Raw genomic sequence first — 26,463 nt, forward strand, 5'->3', positions numbered from 1 at the left:
GGACACTGATTAACCACAGACTCAAGCGTGGCATAGAATTCGTCCTTCACGGTAAGAGCATGCACCGAGACCAGGGAAATGACACTCAAGGAATGACAAATCCATAGTCTCATAATACGTTCGTTGACTGGTGTTACCTCAACTATCATTGGAGTCAGCTTATTGGACACAGCTGGAGCAACTGCTTGGGCATGGTAACCATTAGAGCGACCAGAGCAATCGTTGGTATAACTACCCACCATGATCTCGCCACAATCCGGTCTCCGAATCTCAGAGAGTGCTGCAATACCGATGTCCAAACGCTTGAGCTCAGATAATAACAGAGACAGGTGATCATCCTCTCTTAAGGAAAGGACATTCCAGGCACCCACCCAAAGGGACCACCTCAGGTAAACCCAAGGAGACCACCGTCTGGTGGACGACACCTCAGCTTCACCCCGACACACTACTGCAATCTGATGTGGGAAGGTTACCCTGTGGTTTCCCTCCTATCATCAAAGGTTCGGGGGGGGGGGGTCCTGAAGGCTTTGCCCCAATCCCGTCATCCAGTGAGCTACCCTGTGAAGGGAAGCTGCACAGGAGATACTCCCACGGAGTCGGTTTTCAGATTTTTTTTTAATGCTTTTAGTATGTTTTTCAGTGGTCGGAGCAAATCCTGCCACCGACCTCCGAACAAAAAGTAACCTAGCTGCAGGAGGATGTCCGCAGACACAGTTGGGCACTAGATATGGATGGCCGTTGGCTCACAAGGAGCTCCACTGCCCTTTGACAGGTTTTCTTTTTCATCCTGCTGGGTGTCTATATCATACACCCTCCTCACCAAGAAATTTAGTAGGGGAGACGGTTTAGTTGCCTACAACCCGACCATGGAACAGGTTCATGTCGTTTTACATGATACCTGCAACAAGTCACAGATCTAATCTAATCTGACCTGACCTGACAAAAGTTCCCATCAAAGCAGGGTTGCATCAAAGTGGGATGCCATTATGTTTTGCAGGATATCTCAGAAAGTTATGGACTGATTTGGACAAAACTTGGTGGATAGGTTGGGTGTATGACGAAGATGAATCAATTCGATTTTAATGAAGATCCAAATCTGGATACAATAAAAAAAGACATTCCAACATGGGGGACACATTCCAACTGCAGGGTTGAAGGACAAAAATTGTGAGGAAGATTTGGTGAAATGTGAGAGACTGGGAAGAACGAGGGCTATGTGAGGACGCACGGAGTGGACAAGATGGATACAAAAGCAAACTCTTCGGAAGGAAAAATTGGAAGAAGGTTGGGTTGGGGAGGGTTAATGAGGTTTTGGATAGGGGATGATTTTAGATGATGGTGAACAGCTGTCTTTAAAGACCTGGAGAATGGGATTGGAGAGAATGTGGAAGTTGGTTCCACAGGTGGGAAAAACAGAGGAACGAATGAGTGGAGGTGCACAACGATTCTGGTTTTAGCGAGATTCACCAGACATGGGTTCACTGTGGACCATGTTCCGTGCATAAATCTGGAGGAGTGGTGAGAGGGGAGGGGGTGACAAAGCATGAAAAAGAGAAAGGTGCAAGACCTGAAAGATGGCTGTAGAAGACAGAGAGAGACCCCTGACCTGTCTGTGATGTGAAAGTCATTGGCCCATTGACTCAGCTTCATCACTGGAGATTCCAATGATTATCACCTATCCCGCAATGCCTCTTGGAGCGAGTAGGTCATTGTGTGCCAGCCCCCAAACTGGATTCATATTACAATGGTGTTTGTATTTGCAAATGCGATGCCAAGCTACCTGATGCATTCCTCACCAAAGAAACTGCTTCAGTCGCACTTGTGTCACATATACATTAACAACAAGAAAAAGAGTCATCAGAGATTGCAGACCCTCGCCAGGACTTTTGTGTGGCATTTATGTACTGATGTGTTACGTAATGAATGAGACATAATGAGAACTGCCATTTTATAACTGCTGGCAGTGATGACCGGGTACCAAGACGTCCTGCTTTGATTCAACCCTGCTTTGATCGGACACCACCCTGACCCATGACGTTTATTTATTATTATTCTGCAATTGAATTCAGAATGGGATTAAAATTAATTCAAATCAAATTGAAGATCAAATAGGAACAGTCCTGCAATGGAATAATCAGAAGGAACCCAAACAAACAAAAAGCAAAGATTAAATAATCAGAAGGACCCTGGAAAGGATTCACATTTCAGCTTCTGCTCCTCTACCTTCAAAACCCCTCCAGGCACAGCCAAGTGAGCCTTGTTCAAAAAAAAAATTAAAAACATTAAAAATTAAATAATCCTGGCTGCCAGACCATGTGTCTGATAAAGTTGAAATTTAAATCATGTATTCCCCATCACTACTGGATCATAATTGTGAAGTTTCATTTTGATTGATCAAGTGGTTCCAAAGAAAACATTATTTAATATTTTTCTTAAATCTAATATGGTTGCCTAACCATGTGACATCAATTATTCCTTCACAAACTTGTACATGCGTGCCTTGGAGAACATTTTTGTGAAGTTTCCCCTCGGTCTGTCCAGCTGTTCTCGAGAAGAAGATTTTTATATGTTTTCGGGTAAATCCAATTTGGCTGCCAAATAATGTGACCGATGACATCATATGCATGAACCTTTTGTTCCTCGTAGATAGGCGGTCATATGTGTAAAGTTTCGCCTCGATCTGTTCAACCATTTCGGAGAAGATTTTTGAAGGCTTTAAAAATATATATATATATCGCTATGAATCCTGTGACGGATGTCATCAAAAAACATTTTTGTGGACCATTTTATCCCTAGATGACCCTCAAAAATTTTCATGCAGGATCTCTGACTTTATAATTATCATTTAAACATTCTACATGTTTAAACATTCTACATGAGCCTGGTGTTGGCGCAGTGGTTAGGGCAGCGGCTTGGGATCCAAAAGGTCCTGAGTTCAAACCCCGTTGGGCCACTGAATTAATACACCAGGGGGTTGACTCAGCCTGTCATCCTTCCGAGGTCGGCGAAATGAGTGCCAGTGTACTGGTCCCGGTGTATGCCCCGGTTAGAATAGGTGTACCATAACCCTGTGTGTCGTAAGAGGCGACCAGGGTTGGCGTCAGGAAGGGCATCCGGCCATAAAACATTGCCTCAAAAAAAAAAAGCCAAACCCCTGCACAGCAGGGAAAAATGGCTGTAAAAACGGTCATTTATATATATTATATTCTACATGAGTAGTCGCACCAATGGTGAAAATTTTGTCTCAATCCGACAAGTGGTTGCGGAGACAAATACGAAAGTTCTGTGCGGCCAAACAAAATAACAAATAAACGGACCCAAATGCAATAACCTCTCCTTCGGTGCGGGTAATAACCATTTATATCGGTAATTTGCGTGAGCCTGCATTTATATTTCTCTGCTTTATTATATTTATACGCTGGTGTGTGTGTGTGTGTGTGTGTGTGTGTGTGTGTGTGTGTGTGTGTGTGTGTGTGTGTGTGTGTGTGTGTGTGTGTGTGTGTGTGTGTGTGTGTGTGTGTGTGTGTGTGTGTGTGTGTGTTTGCCGCACTTTGCAGATGCACATGGCAGTCAGCGTTGGCAGTCCAGTGAAACTGAAGCCCTCTTCACCAACAGAGACCCCCACCGTATCCAACACTCATCCTGAAGCCAGCCGCACCTTGCTTTCCGAATTACAACTGCATCTTGTGGTTCGTATTCCTGCCATCCTCTGACCAGATTGCCCAAAAGAGTTTCACAATTTACTGAAATCAAACAAGTGCAGAATGAGTTCACGGAACATAATTTGCATCGCAATAATTGATTGTGATAATGAACATTTAATTCATTGAGCTCGTATTTCGGTTTTGTCGACAAACTTAAAGTTTCCGCTTGGTGTCGTCGTCGGTTGTTAATGCTGGCAGCATAATCAGCTGGCAAAAATGCTTTGGCCCAAAACATCTGAAATTAATTTGGAAAATTGCTTTGTGGGAACCTGCTTGTTTGTTTTATTTTGCCTTGTTTTATCTCAATCTTGTACTTTAATTTTAATTTTTGACCAGTGTAATGTCCTGATTGTGTGTGTGTGTGTGTGTGTGTGTGTGTGTGTGTGTGTGTGTGTGTGTGTGTGTGTGTGTGTGTGTGTGTGTGTGTGTGTGTGTGTGTGTGTGTGTTTTTGCGTGCGTGCGTGTTTCTGAGTTTTGTTTGGCCTGCCGTTGCACATCACCACGATTAAACAAGGTGACTTGTGTGGCTTCTGTGGATGGGAAATTTGGTTGTTCCACTTCAATCGCAACTTGCACCGAAGTTGTGGCGGAAAAACTTCAACAAAAGATATCCAAACTTTTGTTGAATTAATGGGGTGATGCAGAAAAAAAAATGCACACGAAGTGCATCAATAAAAAAAATTTTTCACTTCTTCGACCGAACACTTGTCCACACCAAACTCTTCCTGTTCTGTGATGTTCAGTGATGGGTGTTCAGTGATGGGTAACATCCTTTCTGGGAGGAAAAACAGATGTGCACAGAATAGCTATACATCCGTTGCCAAAAAACACATCAGATTGAAGGCTTCTGTGCTGGGCTTTTTAAAAGCTTGCATTGAAAGAGGGTGTGTGTGCGTGTGCGTGTGCGTGTGCGTGTCGGAGAGGAGCATAGTTTTTTTATTGTACATCGTCTCAAAGTAATTTGGAGTGCAGTATGACGTCCTATATTTTTACCCCGTGCTCGCGAAGCGAAAAGTGAAGTTGAGCATTTGATTCACTTCTGTTTGTCTATCTGTCTGTCCTCCTTCTACAAATATCGGTTTATGGTCGAGGAACAACTTGATTTGAATTGAATGTTATATTTTCAACAAGAATTAGAACATGAATCTCAAAACGAACCTGAAGTTTTACAGTATTTTGGCTCTGAATTCGTCCTGACTGCATGCACACAGAGAGGAGTAAGATAATCTTTTTACTCTGTATGCCTGTTTCGCAGTCAAACCTGAAAATCGTTCCAAACAGGGAATTGTTGTTTTTTTGCTGTCATAAAGGACACAAACAACAGGTTTACAACAAATAACTAATGTAACGTGTTAAATAAGGTGGTGTAAAAGACACTGCATCAACGGCAGTAAACTTCCGGAATTTTTTTTATATCCATTAAAATATATTTTTTATTTCAATTGAATTGTACAATTGAACATTGCAGAACACAAATCACTTTTTTGTCACTTTCAAAACCCTTCAGTTTCACGGTACTTGGACAAAATATTACAGCATTTTACGTCATCTCGACCAATCAAATTTGCCGCTCATAGACCCCGCCCATGTCCTTGTTTCACAAGACTGCATGGGGTAAGGTGTTCTTTGAACTCTCGTTATTTCCTCTTTCACTTTATTTTTCAGGGTCATTCATGTCACTCCTATTTGCAATTCTTATCCCTGATGTTTCCCTTCAAGAAGACTGTTTGTGGCATTGTGCTCCTTAACAATACCCTCGCCTGGCTCCCTTCTTTTTACTTCCCTGTCTTGCTTCCTTGTTTCCCACAGGATAAGTTCGATAACCAAGCTGGCCTAACATTAACTGGGAAGGTCATTGTGAAACTGGAGCCACCACCAGACTTGCAGCACCTTGAGCTACCAATGTTTCACGGGAGGAAAACCAAACTAGTCATTCCTCTTATCAACGGAGTGTGCAATGTAAAGGTAAGATGAGCTCCACCACCAGGTGTTAAATTATATAATTAAATATGTAAATTAGGGATTGAGGAATGCAAGTATCACAAAAGATGGGTGGAAAACTGAGGGAATACGTTTCGGATGGAGTCTCAGAAGAATATTTGAGATTCAGAATTAATTCTCAGCTTTTGTAATCTCTTTGCTCACGTAAGACGATTACTCTTCTCCTGTGGTGCTTTGATTGCTTTCACTGATCCTGTTGATGATTGTTCTGATGCATTTTTTTTTCCACTTTTGGTTTGTGTATGAGCTAAAATGCTGGGGTCACATTTACCTTATGGTGGGTGTAAAGTTGCTTTGACCTTTCTTTTTATGCCTCCGCCAACATTATGTTTTCAGGTTGTCCTTCCTTCCGTCTGTCCATGTGTCCGTGATGGGTTTTCATTACCGCGATAACTTGAGAACAGCTGAAGGGATCTAAGTCAAATGTGGTACAAGTATGTATAATCATGTAAAGATGAACTGATTCGATTTTGGGGTCAAAGGGGAGAGGTCATGTTGGGTAACAATTGTGTTACCACGCTAACTTGTGAACCAGTGATGGGATTTTAACCAAACTTGCTATAAGTATACAGTATGATGCAAAGATGAACTGATTAGATGGTGGCAGCAAAGGTCAGAATCCAAAATCGGTTTTCGTTGCCGTGATAACTTAATAACGGCTGAAGGAATCTTCGTCAAACTTGATACAAGTATGTATAATGATGTGTACATAAACTGATTAGTTTATGGGGTCAAGAGCTCAAAGGTCAGAGTTAATGTCAGGTAAACATGTGATATTTGAGAACTGCTGAAGGGATTTAAATCAAACTTGGTACAAGTATTATAATGATGTCATAATGTGGGTGGAGGCATATCCGTCAAAGTATTGACGTCATAATGTGGGTGGAGGCATATCCATCAACGTCTTGACGTCAAAGATTGTCGTTCTAGTTTTCTTCCTGTTGTGCCATGTCTTGAGTTTGATGTCCGATCTGCTAAGTTTGAGAGCATCCATTCCTTGTCTTTGAGATTGGTGGTTCAAACCGTGGCCGAGTCATACCAAAGACTTTAAAAATGGGACGTGCTGATTCCTTGCTTGAACGTTCAGCATTTAAAAGGAAAGGGCACAGACAATCTCCAAGGGTTGGCACTTTGCATCCATGCGGAGGAGGAAATTCCTTAACAAATGCCCTCCTGAGTCTGCTGAGAAAGGAGGCGCCATTGTTGTGGCATCACTGGTACCCAGAGTGTCCCGGGAGATGACTGCACTTCCCCCAGTGTGTGTGTGTGTGTGTGTGTGTGTGTGTGCGTGTGCGTGTGCGTGTGCGTGTGCGTGTGCGTGTGCGCGTGCGCGTGTGGTTTTTTTTTCCCACTGTGAGTCTTGGATCCTGTAAAATAAAAATAAAAGTCTTAGCTTTTATCTTGTTCATAACATTTTACAACCTTTAGTGTGGCATCCATACTGACCATACACAGTTAGGGTAAATTGATAAATGGAAGGAGAGAAGGGAGCATCAGGGAGTTTGGAAGGAGATTTGGATGAGAAAGAAGCGGGAGCGGGGGAGGGAAATGGAATTTACGGAGGAGTCGTTTGAGTTGGAGGTAGGGGAGCTCATTAAAATTTCCCTAATTTATAGATTACAATTGAACTTGCACATTGTAACTTGATATCCCAATAAATACTTGTACCCATTGCATATTGGCAACAAAGCTATTCGGCAGCACACAATTGTTATCTTTTTGTTTTAAGACTGTGAAGACTTCCCCAATAATTCTTGCCTCCCGGTGCGAACGTCGCATCCTTCTCAAGTCTGCACTCTCATCCTACTGGCTGTATCGCAGAACACACAGTTTACAGGGTTCATCATGTTGGTGGAATGTATGCAGGCCACCCTCGTGGCACAGCTGTTACTGTGGTCGGATTGTCCAAATACCGACCCCGATGTACAACGGACGATTGCACTTCAAGCTGGAGATGTTTAAAGGAGAAATACGTCTTGCTTCTCCTCCTCCCCCACAAATTTTCTCTAACGAGTGCAGTTGAACAATTTTACCGCATATCTTAGATTCTTCTACTTGCATTGTCACTGAAAAGACAAGTGAAGGGGAAAATTTTTTTGCCTGAAGACTTTATAAACTCTCTGAGGCCTTGTTACACAGTCTCTCTTAAACAAGCACACCATGATAGTGCCAGCTTACTGATTAACCTGTTTGCACGGATGACTCATTTCTTCTCAAAGCATGTTAGAGGAGCATTCATGATTAACAAGAGGTCAGTCGTACCTAAGCTAGCATTTGAAACAGCAGGTGTCAGGTTCTTGCCTCTGTCGTCAGTCGTGGATGGAATGACGCGTTGATTTGTCGGGTTTTGGGTGGTAATTTTTTTTTTCTGCATCAAGCCAGGTTTTCTCGTGAAGGGTGATGAGGCAATGCGCACACCATCCCGCGGGGAGACGTCAGGCCGGGGGGCCCTTCTGCCAGCACAATCACCCCACTGGTCCTTTAACAGTAAAAGCATTAGCTTCCACTCCTGATATGGAATCCTTACTTGGAAATTTGCATGGTCATTCCTTATTTTATGGATTTCAAAATGGAAGATGTAGTGAACATGCACATTTGCGGCTTGTGTTTTTTTGATGAATGTACTCGATGAATGTTCACACCTTCGTTGACGCAGTTGCTGCTGAAGAGAGGTTGGGTTCAACAAAGTAAAGGGTGAGCAGAGTGAGTGACTCTTGAGAATATATGAGTGTGGCTGGGGCTGGAAGGGGGAAGAGATTACAGTTCGGCTTGGTAAATCAGAGCCTGCTGTCAGCGATTGATACATGGTCCGTTTGAGTTCTTCGTAAATGTGTGACGTGTGTCGCTGGTTTTGTCATCGTGCTGTTCAGCTTTTATTGCACGATGAAACTTCATTCAAAAGGCTCAATAATTGAGCCATTTAAATAAATAAAGAACGCAACTACTGATCAACTATAAATGTTGCACAATAATGTGACTGTGAGCTTAAGAAATGGATGGCAGTGGTTCACACATGTGTCCTGGACTTTCGTTTATCGAAGGAAATGCAAGCTGATTCATAATTGAGGGAACGTGTCTTGACAGTGTTTGTGATCAGTACCCATCATCATGTGTTTCTCTATTTGACTGATTGTGCTGAAATAAAGACGGTGGCAAAAATGAGCCAACACAAGGGTGGAGGAGCAAATATACTTTTTTTTCATTTCTGGTCAAAGGAAACAATAACTCTGTTGAAATTTGCAGACTATTGGCTGTGCATAATGTTATTGATTGTGGGTCAAAGTGATTGAAAAGGTCAATTACAAATGGAAGTTTAAAAATGATTATTTTTGATGAAATAATCGTAATTCTAAAAGTAAATTGTATATGAGGTCAAGGTTCGTGGAAGAGCTTGAACGCAGAACAGCTGGAACACAGTGGAAAGTGGGGAAACGCACAAACAGCAGGGAAGCGGGACACAACAGGGGAGGAGGAGAGGAGATTGGGACCATACTCTGTGCAGAGCGTTGGTGCTGCTTAAGCAGCCTCCTTGGCTATTGGGCACAATCCTGGACGGGTCGCCACTCCGACACAGTGTACCAGTATGCTAGCACTCATTTTGCCGACCTCAGAATGATGACACGCCGAGTTAACCCACAACAGAGGGACACTTGAAGAAAGAATGAGATGGGGGAAGGGGAGGAGGATATGGGGTGAACAAGCTGGATGCAAGCTCAAACACAGCAAGAAGAGGGCTGAAAGAATGGGGGAAGAATGGGAATAGTCCACGAGCCAGCCATCGATATTTTGGAGTTGATTACCAGAATGGGGGACGAAAAGCCACGATTTTGCAGCTAGGTTGATGTCTGTAGTAAATTAAAAAAAAAATGTGATGGACATCTCTAAAGAGGAGCAAAACATCTTTTTGGCAGCTATCTTGGAAAATGGCTGTCTCATTTGATCATATTACTGAAAATTGAGTACAACTTTGCAATGGCTGATCTGAGGGCATATACAACCCTCAACAAGATATATTGATGCATTGGATTTTGAAATAATTGAGAGAATACGTCGGCATTTGGATTTTTCTTGCACAATGTTTTCTTCACCTGGCATCATGCTCACTAAAATATTTATGATATTTAACTTATTTAACATGCAGATATAAACCAAGTATGGGCTTTAATGCTATTCTTCATGTTTCAGATAATGGCTCGCATACTGAAGTAGGTGTCCTTTCATTCGTCATCACTGTTTGATGAGTCCTGCTGGTCTGGCTCCTCATCATCACTGGCCATGTTGGAGCAAGTTTGCATCTTGCACACTGCTGTACATTTCAAGCCGTTAATGATGCATGAACAGTCGGTTGGCTGACAAGAGCGAGCACACTTGCACGACATCAAGCTGAGAACTTCGGGAGTGGGTTATCCTGACATCCAATGGATAACATGCCTGCCTTCTTCAATTGTCTGTCCGTGTCCTTGACTGGGGTTAGGAATATCTGGTGAATTAACTAAACTCTGTCGCCATATGGCTGCCTGGTAGTTAGATTGACATGTTTGCTGTACAAGCATGTCCTCACATGGTGGAAGCGGTGCCAATTTGAGTTCCCCTCGTGAGCTGCGGAAACTTTGGTATCTGAGTTCATTAACTTTAGTTGAGTTACTTTTGTATTGCGACAGTTAAGGTGGCAAACGAACTCCTGGATGATGCAGAACACGTCATTGGTAATGTTCCAGCTCATTCCAAGTGATGCGAACAAATGTATGAACTTCTGATCATGCAGGAGGATTTTCAAAGCCTTCATCTTTCCTTGCCCAGCAAATGTGCTGAGAGTGTCACATTCAGTTCACAGATGAAGTCCTGTCAAACATTTGTCCATGGAAAAACACCAAGGATCTGTGCCTCGGATGCACAAAAGATGGAGGGACCGGTCCCCCATTCTGTCCAGCATGCAGCAATCCAAGTAGACGATCAACTATCTCTGTGTTTGTCATCCAAAAAGCTGCAAGTTGACCTCTGTCGTGTCATAAAACTTTCAGGTAAGCGAGAAACAGGTCAATAATCATCCGAAAGGATTTGTTAGTGACAGCAACATTGTGTGTGGTGTGAAAAATGTTCTGGTGAAGTTGACACGACCCAGACAGCAACATCGTGTGTGGTGTGAAAAATGTTCTGGTGAAGTTGACATGACCCAGACAGCAACATCGTGTGTGGTGTGAAAAATGTTCTGGTGAAGTAAAGACATGACCCAAATAGTGTCGTTCAACTTCGGCAGATCTTCAGCATGGTTGGTTTCTAGCCATTCTTCAAAGCCTTACCATGCTAACCTCAGCAGTGCTTCATATGTCAACTTATGAAGATGGACAGCCTGGTTGTACTTTCCCCTCAAGAACCTTGTTGATTGGTCCTTTCACAATGACTCCAAATTCCATAGCCATATCATGAAGTCCAGCATACCCCAAACTTCTTGCCAACTGTGAACATCAACTTGTAGATTGTGTGGAAGTTCCCCATCATCAGCACGATTCCCCTCATACCTTTCCAAATGCTTCCATGCAATTTATGTTGCCTTTGCATGCAGTCCCTGATCCAAGACAACTACAATGCTCTCAAGATGTAGAAATGATTATTGAAATGGTATGTCGCAAGATTTCATGGATGGTTGATAATTCAGTTGTGGGTGCATTAATTGTAGGCAGGTATCCTGTCGCATATGCCATCACTTCTTTGTGCTCTCTTGTTAGAATGTTAAATCTTGTCCAAGAACTCGTTGCTTTCTCAGATGTCATACACGTGCACAAAGACCCACAACACGTCTGTTGACGTGCTCTCAGTGCTGCACTTGCATGAGTTGCTGTCAGGTGGGTAGGTACGATTGCAGGTGGACTATTCCTTTTCCCATTAACGTGTATTGGCAGTTGCACACCCGGTGCCTTTATTGTGCGCTTCTTATCCTTCATGGAGGCAGTTGTAGTTGGTTCCGGTGGCGCACACGATGAGAATGTCGGTTTAACAATGATGCCGTTGACACGATGTGAGGTTCTCGCTCTACTGAGGACTTCCTCTTGCCTGTCATTATTGTCAAAGGCAAGCACTATGGAGACGGACGGATGGCAGCACATGGGAAGAGATGCTGTCAAACTCTACACTTTCCAGCTTTTCCATACATCGTCAGGTCAGGTATGGGAGCAGGTGCCGAAACAGCTCGTCACTGCGTCCACTTTCCACTTCAGGGGCCTCCATCTGGCCATCCCCCAGGCAGATGCCTGGCCCATCTCCATCTCCTTGAGATGTTGATCAACCTGCTGCAACCACGAGGCTGTCTATTTCTTCTAAACGAGAGTAGGAACAGGCGTGAAGACATGATCCTTCAGCACATATGTCGATCTCGCTACCAGGCGGCCATATGGCAACGGAGTTTAGTCAATTTGTCAGATATTCCAAACCCCAGTCAAGGGCATGGGTGGACAACAAGTGAAGATGGCAGCCTTGTTATCCAGTGGATGGCAGGATCCCCCACTCCCAAAGTTGTTCTCAGTTTGATGTCGCGCAAGTGTGCTCGCACTTGTCAGCCAACTGACTGCTCATGCATCATTAATGCCTTGAAATGTACAGCAGTGTATAAGTTGCACACTTGTTCCAACATGGCCAGTGATGATGAAGAGCCAGACAGAGCATATCTGAAACATGAAGAATAGCATTAAAGCTCATACCTGCCTTGTATCTGCATGTTAAACAAGTTAAATACCATTAATATTTCAGTTAGCATGATGCTAGGTGTAGAAAATGTTGTGCGAGAAAAATCCAAATTCTGACCTATTTTCTCAAACATTTCAGAATCCATTGGACCAATATTTACAAAAGTTATACTGACATGTGCCAAATTTTATACTGAACATATCTTGTTAAGGGTTGTGTATCCCTCAGATCTGCCATTGCAAAGTTGTAGTCAATTTTCAGAAATATGATCAAATGACAGCCATTTTCCAAGATGGCCACCAAAAAGGTGTTTCGCTCCTCTTTTGAGATGTCCATCACATTTAGTCCATGGGCCCAGGCCAGAAATTCCACTTGTCGGTACCATCTAAGGAAACCAATCCTAGTTATGATTTTTGAATTGATGTGTGTATATATATATATATATATATATATATATATATATATATATATATATATATATATATATATATATATATATATATATATATATATATATATATATATATATATATATATATATATATATATATATATATATATCATATTTTGATGTGATACCCATTGCAGACTGGCACCTTATTGGTAGTTATCATCTCTGGAATGTACCCACCCTCTGCATAATGAAAGCGAAAAGGCAAACTCAGAAACATTCACTAATGATGCAATTGCTGTTTCCACATGGGGCTAGAATGAACTGCAAACCACAAATACATGTCTGAAATGCTTTATTTATACCATCCGAATAATCCTTTCTGTCATTCCTGAAGGCAGAATTTGTTTTATGGCAGAAAGGGGCGAACAATAGGGCCTATCGAAATGTTGCTGATTAGTGATTTTCAGTACATTTTAATTTATAATATTGTCATACAAGTTCTCTGGGTAGTGCTACTGAACCTCAGTGGCCTACAACATGCCCATGTTGTATGAGGAAAACATTTATGAACATTTTACAAGATTTTACCACAGTTAAAGGAATTGCCCTTCCCCTACCCGAGTTCCAACAAGCGTCCAAAATGTGAAATGTACGGATAACCCAAATTTCACCACGTTACTGTGGCATGTTTATGTACTATGTTTTACTCATGCATATTTGTAGCCACGAATGTCCTTGTGATTGTGCCAAAACATTCACACCATGGATCAGTAGTCTAGTCTTCATCACTTATCAGCATCAGAGTCCTCGAGGTCTACAACCTCTTCCTCGACATCAGCGAGCTGGTTGCTGCAGGTTTGTAACTTGCACATGTCGGTGCACTTCAGGCTATTGGCAAGGCATGTGCAGTCTGGGAGTTTGCACGACCGTCCACACTTGCAGGAAAGCAGTTGCAACACTGCATCCGGTGCTGGAGAATCCACATGCACTCGATGGCCAGCTTCCCGTCATCATCAGTGGTCCATCCACAACCCTTGGGACTTGGAACATAGGGTTGGCATTGCAGACAGCACCTCCAAATAGCAGCCTGGTAGTTTGCACGGAGGACGTGCATGAAGAGGCAGTCTTCACATGGTGGAAGCTGACTGGACTCTATCTCTCCCCGTCTGGCACAGAAAAGTTGATGTCGGAGTTCATTGACTTTCGTGGTGTTGGTAGACAGCACGTACATGTGGCAGGTGACCTCTTGCAGCTTCTGAAAGAGCTCAGTGGATACTTCCCATGAATGACCGAGCTGACTGAAGGCCTCTTGGTAGGTCTTATCCGACTTCATTTGCTTCAAGGCGCCCATCTTTCCCCGGCTTGCAAAGGCACTGACTGTATCACAACCGGAGAACACGTGCAGTCCAACCAGGGCATCACAGACACTGTCTCCCATCGATCTAGCAAGCTTGTCAATGTCTAGGAACCTTGTGCGGGTTTGCATACCACACTTCTGATACACGGGGCATGGGATGTCCTTATTGAAGGCAAGACACAGCACGAGGACATCTGTATCTTTGGCAGTGATCACCACAGCCTTGTACCCAGCCTCTGCTGCATGCAGAGCATGCAGAAGCATTCGGGTGTCTGCTTCCTCCTGCGTGGACTTCAGCTCTGCCACTTCCTCCCAGTGGTCCTTGGTTTTTTATTTTTTATTTATTTTTATTTTCCCCCAAAACGTCAATATCTCGGAATGGTAAAAATGCAAAATACATACACTAAGCTGCTCTTCTAGAACGGTTATCACATATTGAAATAATCATATAGTCCCTACCAATAACTTAGTAGCCCTAAAGTTTGGTTTCCTCAGATGGTACCGATATATGCCTGGGCCCATGGACTAATTTTGTTATTTACTACAGACATCAACCTAGCTGAAAAATAGTGTCTTTTTGTCGCCCTTTCTGGTAGTCAACTCTTGTCTGGCTCATGGACTATAAGGGAGGGTTAATGAATGCAAAGATAATGAGCATGGATGAGAGATGACCTGAGGAGTGAAACAGCCTGCTTTGAAGCCCTGGTGGGAAGAATGAGATGGAACAGACTGAAGAAGTTGGTTTCATGGGTGAGATAATTGTGGAATATATGGGTGGTGGTGATCAGTGAACTTGGAAAAAAATTTTGGGAGTTTCCCAAGAAGTAGGTTACTGGCAGATCGTGATATCTGTGATACAGCAGTAACCAATCCAGAGATTCAGCTTCACCCACAAAATTCCAATGATCATGAGGGCCTTGGGCTTCAGGGTATTAAGGCTGTGAAAGGTGTGAGGCTGAAGCACTCGCCCAAAGGGGAGAGCAGTGCCCCATTGAGCTGCAGATGTAGACATTGTAGTTTGTTCAAGGTTTTGATTTGCCAAGGAAAAGCTTGGGACAATGGAGGGGGGCAAATTCAGTGGCTGATTTTGTAGACCTACTCTGATATGTAGTTTTCCCAAAAGAGAACATGGACGATGGTGAAGATTTTAAAGAGACTGAACTTCATCAAACCGTTTCTCAAGGTGGTAGATGGGAGGATTCACCAGAAGGTCCTTTCACAGAGAAAGAGAAAGAGAGTGATTTGTCAGGGTTGAAAGACATATCCCAAGTGTTGTACCAGTTTTTAAATTTTATCAATGTCTGCAAAGAGGGAAGCTGCTGTTTCCTGCTAATCTGAGGGATGGACATGGAAAATAAGAGGCTTTTCTGGAGAATCAAAGATCATTTATGAATACGAGATACAGGCCTGGGCCCAAGACAGTGCCTCAAGGCACTCCAGCCTCAACAAGGAGAGGTGATCTGGTCCTGTTGAGAGCCATGTGCTGTCTACGAGAGTGGAAGAAGTCAAGCAACGAGAGCCAAGAGTTTGGAGTGCAAGATAGGGTGCCAGACTTTGGGAAATATCCAGAGACGGCCCTGATCTCTTGTCTGAGATGAAGGGCTTCCATCCATTGTTGGAAGAGCAGCAGCAGCATGTCCTGGTTGGAGTACATCAGACTCACTTGCCAATGTGTCACTGGACTTTGATGAAGGAGACAATATTGAGAGTTGTGTCGAGGTTGGCCAGGTGTTGTTTCCTACCTCTCCTAAGTGTGGACACACTTGTTGCAGGCTATATGAAATGACCAAAGATTGCTTTCGGTCAGATTTGCCTTCCAGGAGGAGAAGGCAAGTTGTTTCAAAGCAACTGCCTCACCACATGATTTCTTGCACCAGGTGCCAGAGGATTGGTACAATGACTGCAGATGAGTTGGGATAAACCTGTATATTAGAGAGATAGCAGGCTTTTGTGCAAGGATTCCTTGGTGACATCAGTTCCAGGGGTGGTGGAGATAAAAGAGCAATCTTGACGTCAGAGGGAAGCTTGCAGTCCCTACCACTCAGCATTAGTACCTCCATATTCTGTGGTGCTGAGGCTGCTCTCTGGCAATAGTCTCGGTGGCATAATGATTAGTGCGTCCGCTCTGAGTCTGGGAGTTCGGTGGTTTGAACCGTGGCCAAGTCATGCCAAAGACTTTAAAAAAATGGTACATGCTGCTGCCTTGCTCAACACAGCATTTCGAAAGAATAGAGCATGTAACTACAACCATAAGTTGGCAACCACAGCCCAGGCTTTGATCGGCCTAATGACCTCCACCTGTGTCACATTTACACATAAGGGAGCTCTTATTCGTATAACAGCCATAAACAGGGGCTCTCACAAAAAACGTGACCAGATGGAATAAGTGGAGCAGTGGCAGAACAGGAGACGTTAGAAGGAAAGTTGGTCAATACCAGTCCAGAAAGGGAGGATTCGCCAATGACAGAAATCCAGTTCAGAAATTCACACATTGAGTCAGGCCTATGAAGTTCCAGAAGTCATTTGATGTGATGCTATAATTTGTTGATGAGGTACTTGAAGTCAGAGGGCAGCTTGCAGTCCCTGCCACTCCCTGCAACTCCAGCCAATTGTATGGTGACAATTGAAATCACCACAGATGAGAAAGAGAGAGTTGGGATGGGTGCTTTTAATTTGGACAATGTTAGGAGATTGAGATTGGGAGATATATGTGTGGAGTTCTTACTGTTAGGACTGTACAACATGCAGAAAACAAGACGTAGTTGTGTGTGCTCCTGGAGGCTTGGAGGGGTGAGAGCAGCACACCAACAATGGAGTTCTTGATGTAAACTGCAACTCCACCACCAAATGATGGGGTTCAGGCTAGCTGGAACCAGAGGAGACAATAGTCTGGGAGAGACAGGAATCAGGACATCCTGTGGGAGGAATGATCCTGTTAAGCAGATAATATCAGGTTCTTATCAAAAGTGTGGCCCTTGTCTCTGTCTGATTCTTTTACTCCTCTCTCATTTTGCAGAACCTGATGCTTGCTGAGAATTGTCCAGGAAAGGACAGCACAGAGTACACTGTGACGTTCACTGCCCAATCCAGTCTTCTGAATGTTCAGTCACCCCCATCTTTCTGTCTTCCCTTTGTCTTCTACAATGGTTTGTCCCTTCAGTCTTTTTATTTTTGTAAATTATTATGAATGGTAATCTTCTTTTCTTTACTTTTATTTTTTTGTTTTTGTCCTTTTAATGGGCAACATGAAACTTTTGTATAAAAAAGTTAAAATATTTTGTCTTGCTAAATCTAACTCACTGTCTTATCTTCCAGACTTCAAGAAACAGCTTCAGATGGCCGAGCTATCCAAAAAGAGAGACCGCCTGCAGAATTCAATAAAGGTCTATGGAACATTCCTTCAATCAAACGAAACATTGATCATGGGAATGAAGGGTAAGTCACCTTGGCCGAGGATGGTTGAGCCGTTCAGGCCACTTCTTTGCATTTCCAATGATATGATCACCTTGTTTTCAGTCTTGTCTTCCCCCTTCGAAGTCTTTGGATATGCGTCTTTTAATCTTTTATTTGTATTCTGTGTGCCAGAGCAAATGGACAAAGTTCTTCAAGAAGAAAGGAGCTTGACAATAAAACTCGAACAGTTTGGAATCGCACAGGATGACATTGGTGCTGTATGTTAACTTTCCATACACATTGCTTAATTTCAGCTTTGTTTATCACTGAAATGTTTGTCAAATTTGTCGTTATCATGGTATGCAATTTGTTTCCAAAATGATCAATGTTCAGGATTTGGATTTTAATATCTGGAAACTGAGCTAGTTTCAGGAGAATCTCCGTGTGGCGTCGGACCACTCTTCGAGGTTCATTCATGGTACCCTTCGGGCAACTTTAAATGAGCACTAATACGACAAACAGAACATTAAATACAAGAATGGCTCTTGGGAGAGCGCATCCCTTCACCAGGCTGAACAGATTACATTTTGTATCCCACTAATAGGCCAGATCTGCATCCGCACCTTAACCAAAATCTAATCAGCTTGTTCTTGTCGACCACCATGCTCATCCACCAAGTTTGGTCATAATCCATCCACAACTTTTTGAAACATCATGCTATATATATATATATATATATATATATATATATATATATATATATATATATATATATATATATATATATATATATATATATATATATATATATATATATATATATATATATATATATATATATATATATATATATACCTCAATGGTGAAAAATGATTTCAAAAATTAAAAAATTCTCGTATCCGGATCCGGATCTTCATGAAATTTGAATCGATTCGTCCTTGTAACACACCCAACCTGTTCACCAATTTTCATCCGAATGCATCCATAACTTTTTGAGATATCCTGCTCACAAACAGATGGGGTAAAAATATCACCTCCTTCCACCTTCGGTGATGGAGGTAAAGATGTAGGATTGGCTCATAATGCAAAGAATTAAAGAAGTAAGGTAGGGGTTATTGCATAACTATAAGATTCAACACATGAATTCTGCATAACTCGTACATTAGTAGCAGTGCCATGTGAGGCATACCTTGTATCTTTATGCCTCCGCTGACAGTCGCCGGTGGCATTGTTTTTGGGTCATCCCTCCGTACGTACGTACGTCCGTGCTAATTTTCTTTGTATACTCTGCAACCGCTCATCCGATTGACAACATTTTCACCATCGGTGCGACTACTCGTGTAGAATATTTTGAAACTGAACGAAATTGAAACCTGGCACATGTGAAGTACTCCCCATGGTAAACAAGTGATTTTTTTTTTATGCCATCGGTGGCTTTGTTATGACATCATAATTGCATGTGTAAAACACTTTATGCAATCAGTGTGAAAAATTTTGAGGGTCATTTTGGGCTAAATTGTATGGGGGGAAAAAAATGATGATGTCATCAGTCACATGGTTCGGCAGCCATGTTATGTTTGACGTAAAAACCTTCAAAAATCTTCTCTGAAACTGCTGGACAATTTGAGGTGAAACTTCACACATGTTCCGCAAGTCTTAGGAATACCAGGGTGTTCACGAATACTTAATAGGTCACACAGTCTGGCAGCCATGTTGAATTTAACGAAAATCTTTAAAAAAATATTCTTTCTCTTGAACCGCTTCATCAATCGACGTGAAACGTCAAATTATGATCTTGTCGTCATGTGTAATATATGTTTTAAATTTCAACTGGATCTGGATGCATGGTCTGGCTGCCATAATTATTTAATATCTTGAATCTGGGTTCAGGGATTTGAATCAAACTTGGTACAGTATGTATAATGATGTAATAATATGAGTGGAGGCATATCTGGCAATGTCGAAGTGTGCCCTTCTAGTTTTTTTATTTTATTTTTTTTGAACAAATGTTTGTTCTTCAACTTGTATTGAATAGTTGTGGATGGGATAGAATCAAGGTGGTGTTATCTATAACCCTAATCCTACCACCGGACATGTTATCCATTCGAGGGGGATGTGGGAGTCTTTGTTCTTGAAGCAAGCCAGTTGGGAGCTTTTCAAATGAAAAAAAGAATTTGGGAATGCCTCATGTGGTGCTGCCACATATGTAAGCATTTTATACAAATTGTGTGTTGAATTTTGTCATTATGCAATAATCCTTGCCTTATTGCTTCAAGCTTTGGCAATGTGAACCTTCCCTACATCATCTTTCATTTTAACCTGTGACATGTCGCAAATATACAAGAGCTTCACGTTACTGTTGTTGTGGTTCTTGTTGGGGGTCGATTTTTGAAATGTGCACACATTGATCGGACCGCTGCTGGACCCCACCCACATTTGTCGCTTGACTCCATCCACCATGACACCCAGACAAAGTAATACGGCTGCCATTTTGGTTTTCTGGTGGGCCGAAGACATCAGGCCTGTAGGCCTCTGCTGATTATATGCTGCCCGGGCTTGTTGCGTCAGATTTCCATTGGCTTTGTTTGGGTCGAGTGTTACTTACTTTGAGGAACCCTAAAAAAAATCGAATCACATGTCTAATAAAAGTTATTCGTGAGGTTTAATCGAGCGTTATATAGTTTCAATCAAATGTTACATTGCGTGAAATAAATTTAATCCAGCGTAATTACGTTACGTAATGAAGCGTTATGTTGTGTAAATTACTAAACAGAAACAAAAAACAAAGTGTTTCATAATTTTTGAATGGCCCCATATTTGGGTTAAACTTTCCGTGAACGTGTGATGAATCTCCTCATTCTGATATAACCGTGGCAGAGGCTGACATGGATAAGATGTGTCGAGTAAATCTTTTAATATCACATTAACTGTGTGTTTCCCAATCGCACTGTTCATCTTTAAAGAGTGCTTTAAATGTGCTTTTCCCAAACGGCATGTTACTGGATATTTGTCGCAGGTGCGGTCGTTTTTGTTCAAAAACAAAAAATTCCTTTTCCCTATATATACTTTAGTGAACTTAATCTTTTTTAACTTTAGTTTAAAAGGGGTGGGGTGGGGGGGTTCCAAACGGTCCTTTCAGAGAGACATAGTGACAGAGATATTTGTTCGGATTGGAAAACATGTTCCACGTGTTGGACCAGTTTGTGACTTTATCCAGATCCGCAGAGAGCGAATAAGCTGCTGCTTGCCGGTCTGAGGGATGACAGATGGAAATGGTAGAGGGTTGAGTCATCAGCAAAGAGATAAAGAGGATTTTCCAGCGTTGGAGAGATCGTTGATGAAAACCAGAAAAAGAACAGAGCCTAAATCGCTACCTTGAGGAACTCCAGCCTGGACAGGAAGAGGCGATGAGAGAACTCCATTTAGGGCCAGACGTTGGCTGTGACAGGAGAGGAAGTCTGCGAGCCATGAGTGGAGATGGCCTTGGATACCATTGGAAGTGAGTTTGGTGAGCAGGTCAGGATGCCAAACCGTGTCAAAAGCACGCGATATGTCTCGGGATACAGCTCAGATTTCCTCTCTGGCATTGAGGATCTCCATCCATTGTTGGGAGAGCAGAAGCAGCATATCCAGGGTAGTGAGAATTTGAGTTGATGTTTGACAGCAAGCTCTCCACTTTGTCAGAAGAAAATGACACGGAGTCCAGGGACAGCTGGCTGCGACTGGGTTGGGTGGGTGCAGAAAGCGATGGGTTTTGGACACAACATTTCGATGCAAACACTGAGTTTAGGCATTCAGCCTTTTCACTTGTGGTGTCAGCAGTGCAGCCATTTGAGGTAAGGGAGGGGATGGAGGAGGAACATACAACAGAAACAGATTTGATTAGACGCCACCAGGATTTGGAGGTGGGAGAGAGGTTTGAGAATTCAGACTTGAGATGAGAAAGATGTTGTTTTCTGGCTCTCCTGAGGGGAGACACACACTTGTTCTGAGCTTTATGGAAGGAACTGCAATTACCCTCAGTTGTGTTTGCTTTCCATGAGGCAAAGGCAAGTTTCTTCATGACAACTGCCTCACCACAAGCTTCAGTGAACCAAGGGCGGGAGGACGGATAGGACAACTGAAGACGAGAGGGGATAAATCTGTGCATGAGGGCGAGCAAGTTTCTTTGAAAGAATTCCCAGGATGAGTTGATGTTGGAGAAAGTAGTGATGTGAGACCAGTCTCGAAGTTTGATGGCTTCTTGAAGACCCTGCCAGTCAGCCTGAGTGAAATACCAGGCTCGGCAGCCAATTTTTGTCAAGGTTGAACAAAATTGGACCATGCATGTCAGAGAAATGGTTGGGGACATGTTTCCGTAGCAAGATGTTCCGCTAGTCGGCCATCTTGGATCTGATCTCAAAAAAAAAATGACGTGCACATGCAAGCCATCATTCTTTATCTTTGTGCCAAGTTTGAGCAACATTGGTAAAGGCTTGTGTAAGAAATGGTTGAGGACGTGTTCAACACCGGGTTTTTTTTTTTACAACCAAAATGGCCACCGGTCAACCATCTTGGATCTGATGTCAATACATATATATATATATATATATATATATATATATATATATATATATATATATATATATATATATATATATATATATATATATATATATATATATATATATAGGAATTCCCAGGTTGGGTCATCGTAAAAACAGAAATGGGAACAACTTCACCATAAGCAACGCATCGACATCTAATGCAGAATATTCATTTAAGATTGTGTGTGTGTGTGTGTGTGAATGTGCCGTGTGTTTTGGAACAGACTCAAGCTGATGACGTGCTGAAACAAATGTATCACAAGAAAGAAAAGATATTCACGCAGCCACGGCGAATGTGCGAGATCCCTCAGTGTCAAATATTAGAAGATGAAAATCTAGGAAAGGTAGGAAATTCTCGACACTTGCTTTTGATGCACCCCACCCATGTTTCATGTATTTAAGACGAATGTCTCCTTTGTAGTTATAATAACTGTAAAACTTCCTGCTTTATGCCTAAATTATGTTGGTTTTCCTTGATAAGGAAATGTTTAATCAAGTCCGTTCAGCTCCTAAAATATTGATGGGCGCATAATAAGTTTGGGCATGAAGAAGTACATTTGGAGAAATCTCCACGTAGCCTTACCATGGATGACTATACGATAGGGAGCATTGTGCAATGAGCCCCAGACCTAATTATGTCACATGTTTGTCTCCTGAAATTGTGGGATACAGCCGGGGTCACTTTATTTCAATACAGGTGATGTGACACTTGTTTGAGAGGAGAGAGATCGTGATGGTACTATTTAATTTTACTGTTTGTGCTAACAGTTGACGTATATTCTCATTGGATCAAAAGCTTCTTGGATAACAAGTTCTAACCCCAATGTAAACACTGCCTTGCGTCATTGACGGTTCAGTCGATTGTCTGTTACTGGACAAAATATTGATGTTGCTCCTCTCTTGGACATCACCTTTTAGGACTCGAAGTACTGAGCAAGACGAAACGGGCAATACAAATCAACTGCAAAGACTCGGGCCTTTATCAGCTGAACAAGAACCAGCATATTGTGAGAGTGCACAACACAAAAATATTTCACTGGCAAAGAATCGAGGAAATTAGAACGGCACTTGGAAGAGCACGTACCTCCGCCGGGCTGAACAGTTTACGTTTTGTATGCCACTGATGGGCCCGATTATGGATCCTCGTCAAAATCTAATCAATTCTTCCTCGTCACATAGCCAACCTGTCCACCTCGTTTCATCTGAATCCATCCATAACCTTTTGAAATATCCTGCCCACAGATAGTCTACGAGAAAGGCACTCGGTGGAACGCATACCTCTGCGAGGCTGAACAGTTGACCTTCGTACCCCACTCATCGGCCTGATCTGGGTCTGGACCTAAACCGGAATCAAATTGACTTGTTCTTGTCACCTTACCAACTCATCCACCTTGAATTTCTTTCACAATATATATGGCCCAGTCAAACGTGATGATTGATGTCGCTTGTCTTTCTCCATAGATTTCTGGAAATTCCTATTTTCTGTGTGCACACTGATTGGATCTGTCTTGCGATTTATAGAGAATTGGGCAATAGCCAATAGCAGCCTTCATTGTCGTTCTCACGAGAGTTATCTTGGGTTGAATGAACTCCATCTGGGAGTTACCTGGATGTTTGGTTGAATGTTGACAGTGAAAATGCTTGTGGGGAAGAGATGTGCAACTATCCACATCCTGTCAGCATGCTTTGCTTGATCTAGACACAAATAGCTCACATCATCAGAGACCAACTTTCTCAGGTGTGTCATGATTTGAGGTGAACGTCACTCTTTGGGCTGGTCAACTGTTATAAGATCCAACAAGCTACCGGCATGGTCGAGGGTAGTTTTTCTTTGCTTTGAGGTGCACACGGATCTGCCTGCTCATGTGTGAGGCATCTATCCTGTGGGTTGGTTTCGGTAGAACACCATCGTTGTAGTACAGGTGTTATGTTTGTCATCAATTGTGTCCTCGAGAAAGTCATCATTGTCGGCCACTGCGTGAGCCATCCCTTTTCCAGGCTGAATTGTGGGGGGTTGGGTGGGTATGATAGCGTTGACCTTTCTGGCCTTCTCCAGCTCACCATTGGAGAAAACTGCATCAATGCGGAGTATCTCGGTATATGAGCAGCTTTGGCCCAGTTGACCCAAGTCCTCGAGAACTTGCTTTGATACTATCAAGTGTTTCAGTGACACTGCAAGTGTTACTTGCCTTGACATCACTCATTGTGCTGTCAGACTAATTATATCCTGAGCAATGACCAATATTTCACTGACATGTTTGATTCCTTTTTCGCATTGCTTTCTCAATAAGCCACGTAGTGATGATGGAATTACCGATTCTGCAGCCTCCATTAATGCATCATATAGACTGGCAATCGGTTTGAACTGGTTGCATCTCGTTTTGATGTCTTGCTGGGAGAATGAAGGCTGTTTTGAGTTGGATGTCGTCAATGGTGAGAGGATCAGCTCACTCAACGGTGTAAGATGTCGGCTTCCGATTGATGGAATGATGCAATAATCAGAGAATGCACCGACGAGCTCTCGCTGCATACAATGTCTTGTGATGCCGAACCTGTAGCATAACAAACTAGCTCCTGTGCATATTGGGTAGTCAAAGATCTCTTGAGACTATTTATTTGCTGAGGATCATGTCCATCTTCACCATTGAGCTCATTGTGACCAGGTCAACCAGTTCATCAATAAAGTAAACTCGGCCCTTGGACAACATTGTTTCAACATGCTCGTACAAACATTTGATCGACACAACAGACGGAGTAGTCCCTGAACCTTGGCTCTGTGATTTGGTCGCCTTTAGGAGGGTTGTATCGCATGATCTGTGATATTTTGCCTCAGCTGCAACAACATCCACATCCTGAAGCCGATTATGCGTAATTTGACTTGGGTGTTGGATCAGCCTGGTTTGGATAGTGTGGGTTGCCTTGTCTGTGGTGAACCTAATCGGTTGTCTCCTGTGAGACCATTTCGCAGACTGGCAGAAAACGCAAGACCTGTCAAATGTCAGCTGTGTAACTTGCCTCATTTTTCTATGTGAGGGATTGCTGGAATCTTCAGCTGTGCCTGTCCGTTCTTCTGACACTCGTTTTCTTTTCCTTGAGAGACAAAAAAAAATTGGCCATTGTTATGCTTTCAGCACATCAACTCGAACAGCAGTCAGTGGAGCACATACCTCCACCAGGCTGAACAGTTTACGTTTTGTACCGCACTGATAGGCCAGACCTGCATCCGGACCTGAACCAAAATCGAATCGGCTTGTTTGTGTCACCTACTCGACTCGACCACCAAGAACTGGAATTCCTGAAGAACAAATGAACCTGTTCCGATGATGCTTGGAGAGGATAAAGGTGACGTATAAATATTTTCAACAAAACACCTGGGAGCAGGAATAACTGCTAAATCATGGCATTATGGGAAATGTGAACGCCAGTTACCCCTGGAAAACCTTACGTGATTGACCTTTGACCCTATATCTGACTTCATGTATGATCGGCACGATTTCTGCTCGTGGGTTAGAGTGCATTGCTTTACACATGCTGTAAACATTTCAACTCGCTGGAATGATCCGTTGGCTTGTTGTCCACTTTTCAAGAGTTGGGCTTGTGAAGCCAGGGAAACCCTGACTGGTATCCGCCCCTGTCGTTTGAGAACGCCAAGTTCGATCAAAAAGTTGCAGATTCTTGAAGAGCATGTTCTCGGCTTCATTTTGGTCCGTTTGAAAATAGATGTACTCTGATGTGGAGCGAACTCAAAAGCTCGCAGGCTTTCGGGACCTTTATTCCCATGCTATTAATGTCATCAGAGACTTCATCCTCAATTTTTATCGACTTGATTTAGTGACGGAGCAACGGTCAAAAGGCTCCATTTTTATTTTTCATCTTTCACCAACTTAAAATGTGAGGAGTGGGGTGGGGGGGCTGGCTTGAAAACAAGTTTGTGCCAAGTTTTGTAAAATCAACATTTCTTTGAAAGAAGTCGAGCATTTTGATGAATATGGAAGGGTGGATAAACAACATTGTTCGTGTTCTATAATACCACAACCGAGCCACAGGCATAATGAGGGGGGTGCTGACAATGGTAGTTGTGTTATTTGATAATCCACTTGCCAATCACGACTCTTTTATCGACAAAGTCGAGCCTCATGGAGGAGCGAGGTAACAGATGGTAAAAAAAGGCAACATATTGACAATGGGGCCACAGTAAGTTGGATACAAGAAGTAATGGAGGGAGAGAGGATTGGGGTGGTGAGGGAGAGAAATAAACCTGAAAGTAAGAGAGTTGGTTCGGTAGTGTTAAATGGTAGTGTTAAATATTCAGGAAATTGTACACTTATTGCAGTCTACGTCCGAACA

At 42.7% G+C, this 26,463-nt stretch overlaps 1 protein-coding gene across 2 annotated transcripts in view; it reads left to right on the forward strand.

The window, feature by feature from the left end:
• Positions 1-26,463, forward strand: part of SMCHD1 (structural maintenance of chromosomes flexible hinge domain containing 1) — a 209,871-nt gene that overhangs the window by 163,644 nt on the left and 19,764 nt on the right. For both annotated transcript variants that reach the window (XM_085861237.1, XM_085861236.1), the window contains 6 exons: positions 3,558-3,689; positions 5,514-5,669; positions 17,154-17,283; positions 17,453-17,572; positions 17,723-17,808; positions 22,341-22,460. In XM_085861237.1, coding sequence (XP_085717363.1) covers positions 3,558-3,689; positions 5,514-5,669; positions 17,154-17,283; positions 17,453-17,572; positions 17,723-17,808; positions 22,341-22,460 — 744 coding nt within the window. The remainder of the gene's footprint in view (positions 1-3,557; positions 3,690-5,513; positions 5,670-17,153; positions 17,284-17,452; positions 17,573-17,722; positions 17,809-22,340; positions 22,461-26,463) is intronic.

The sequence above is a fragment of the Eptatretus burgeri genome, chromosome 17 (assembly GCF_056783735.1).
Source record: "Eptatretus burgeri isolate ZD-2024b chromosome 17, Ebu_testis_v1, whole genome shotgun sequence".
Classification (NCBI taxonomy): domain Eukaryota; kingdom Metazoa; phylum Chordata; class Myxini; order Myxiniformes; family Myxinidae; genus Eptatretus; species Eptatretus burgeri.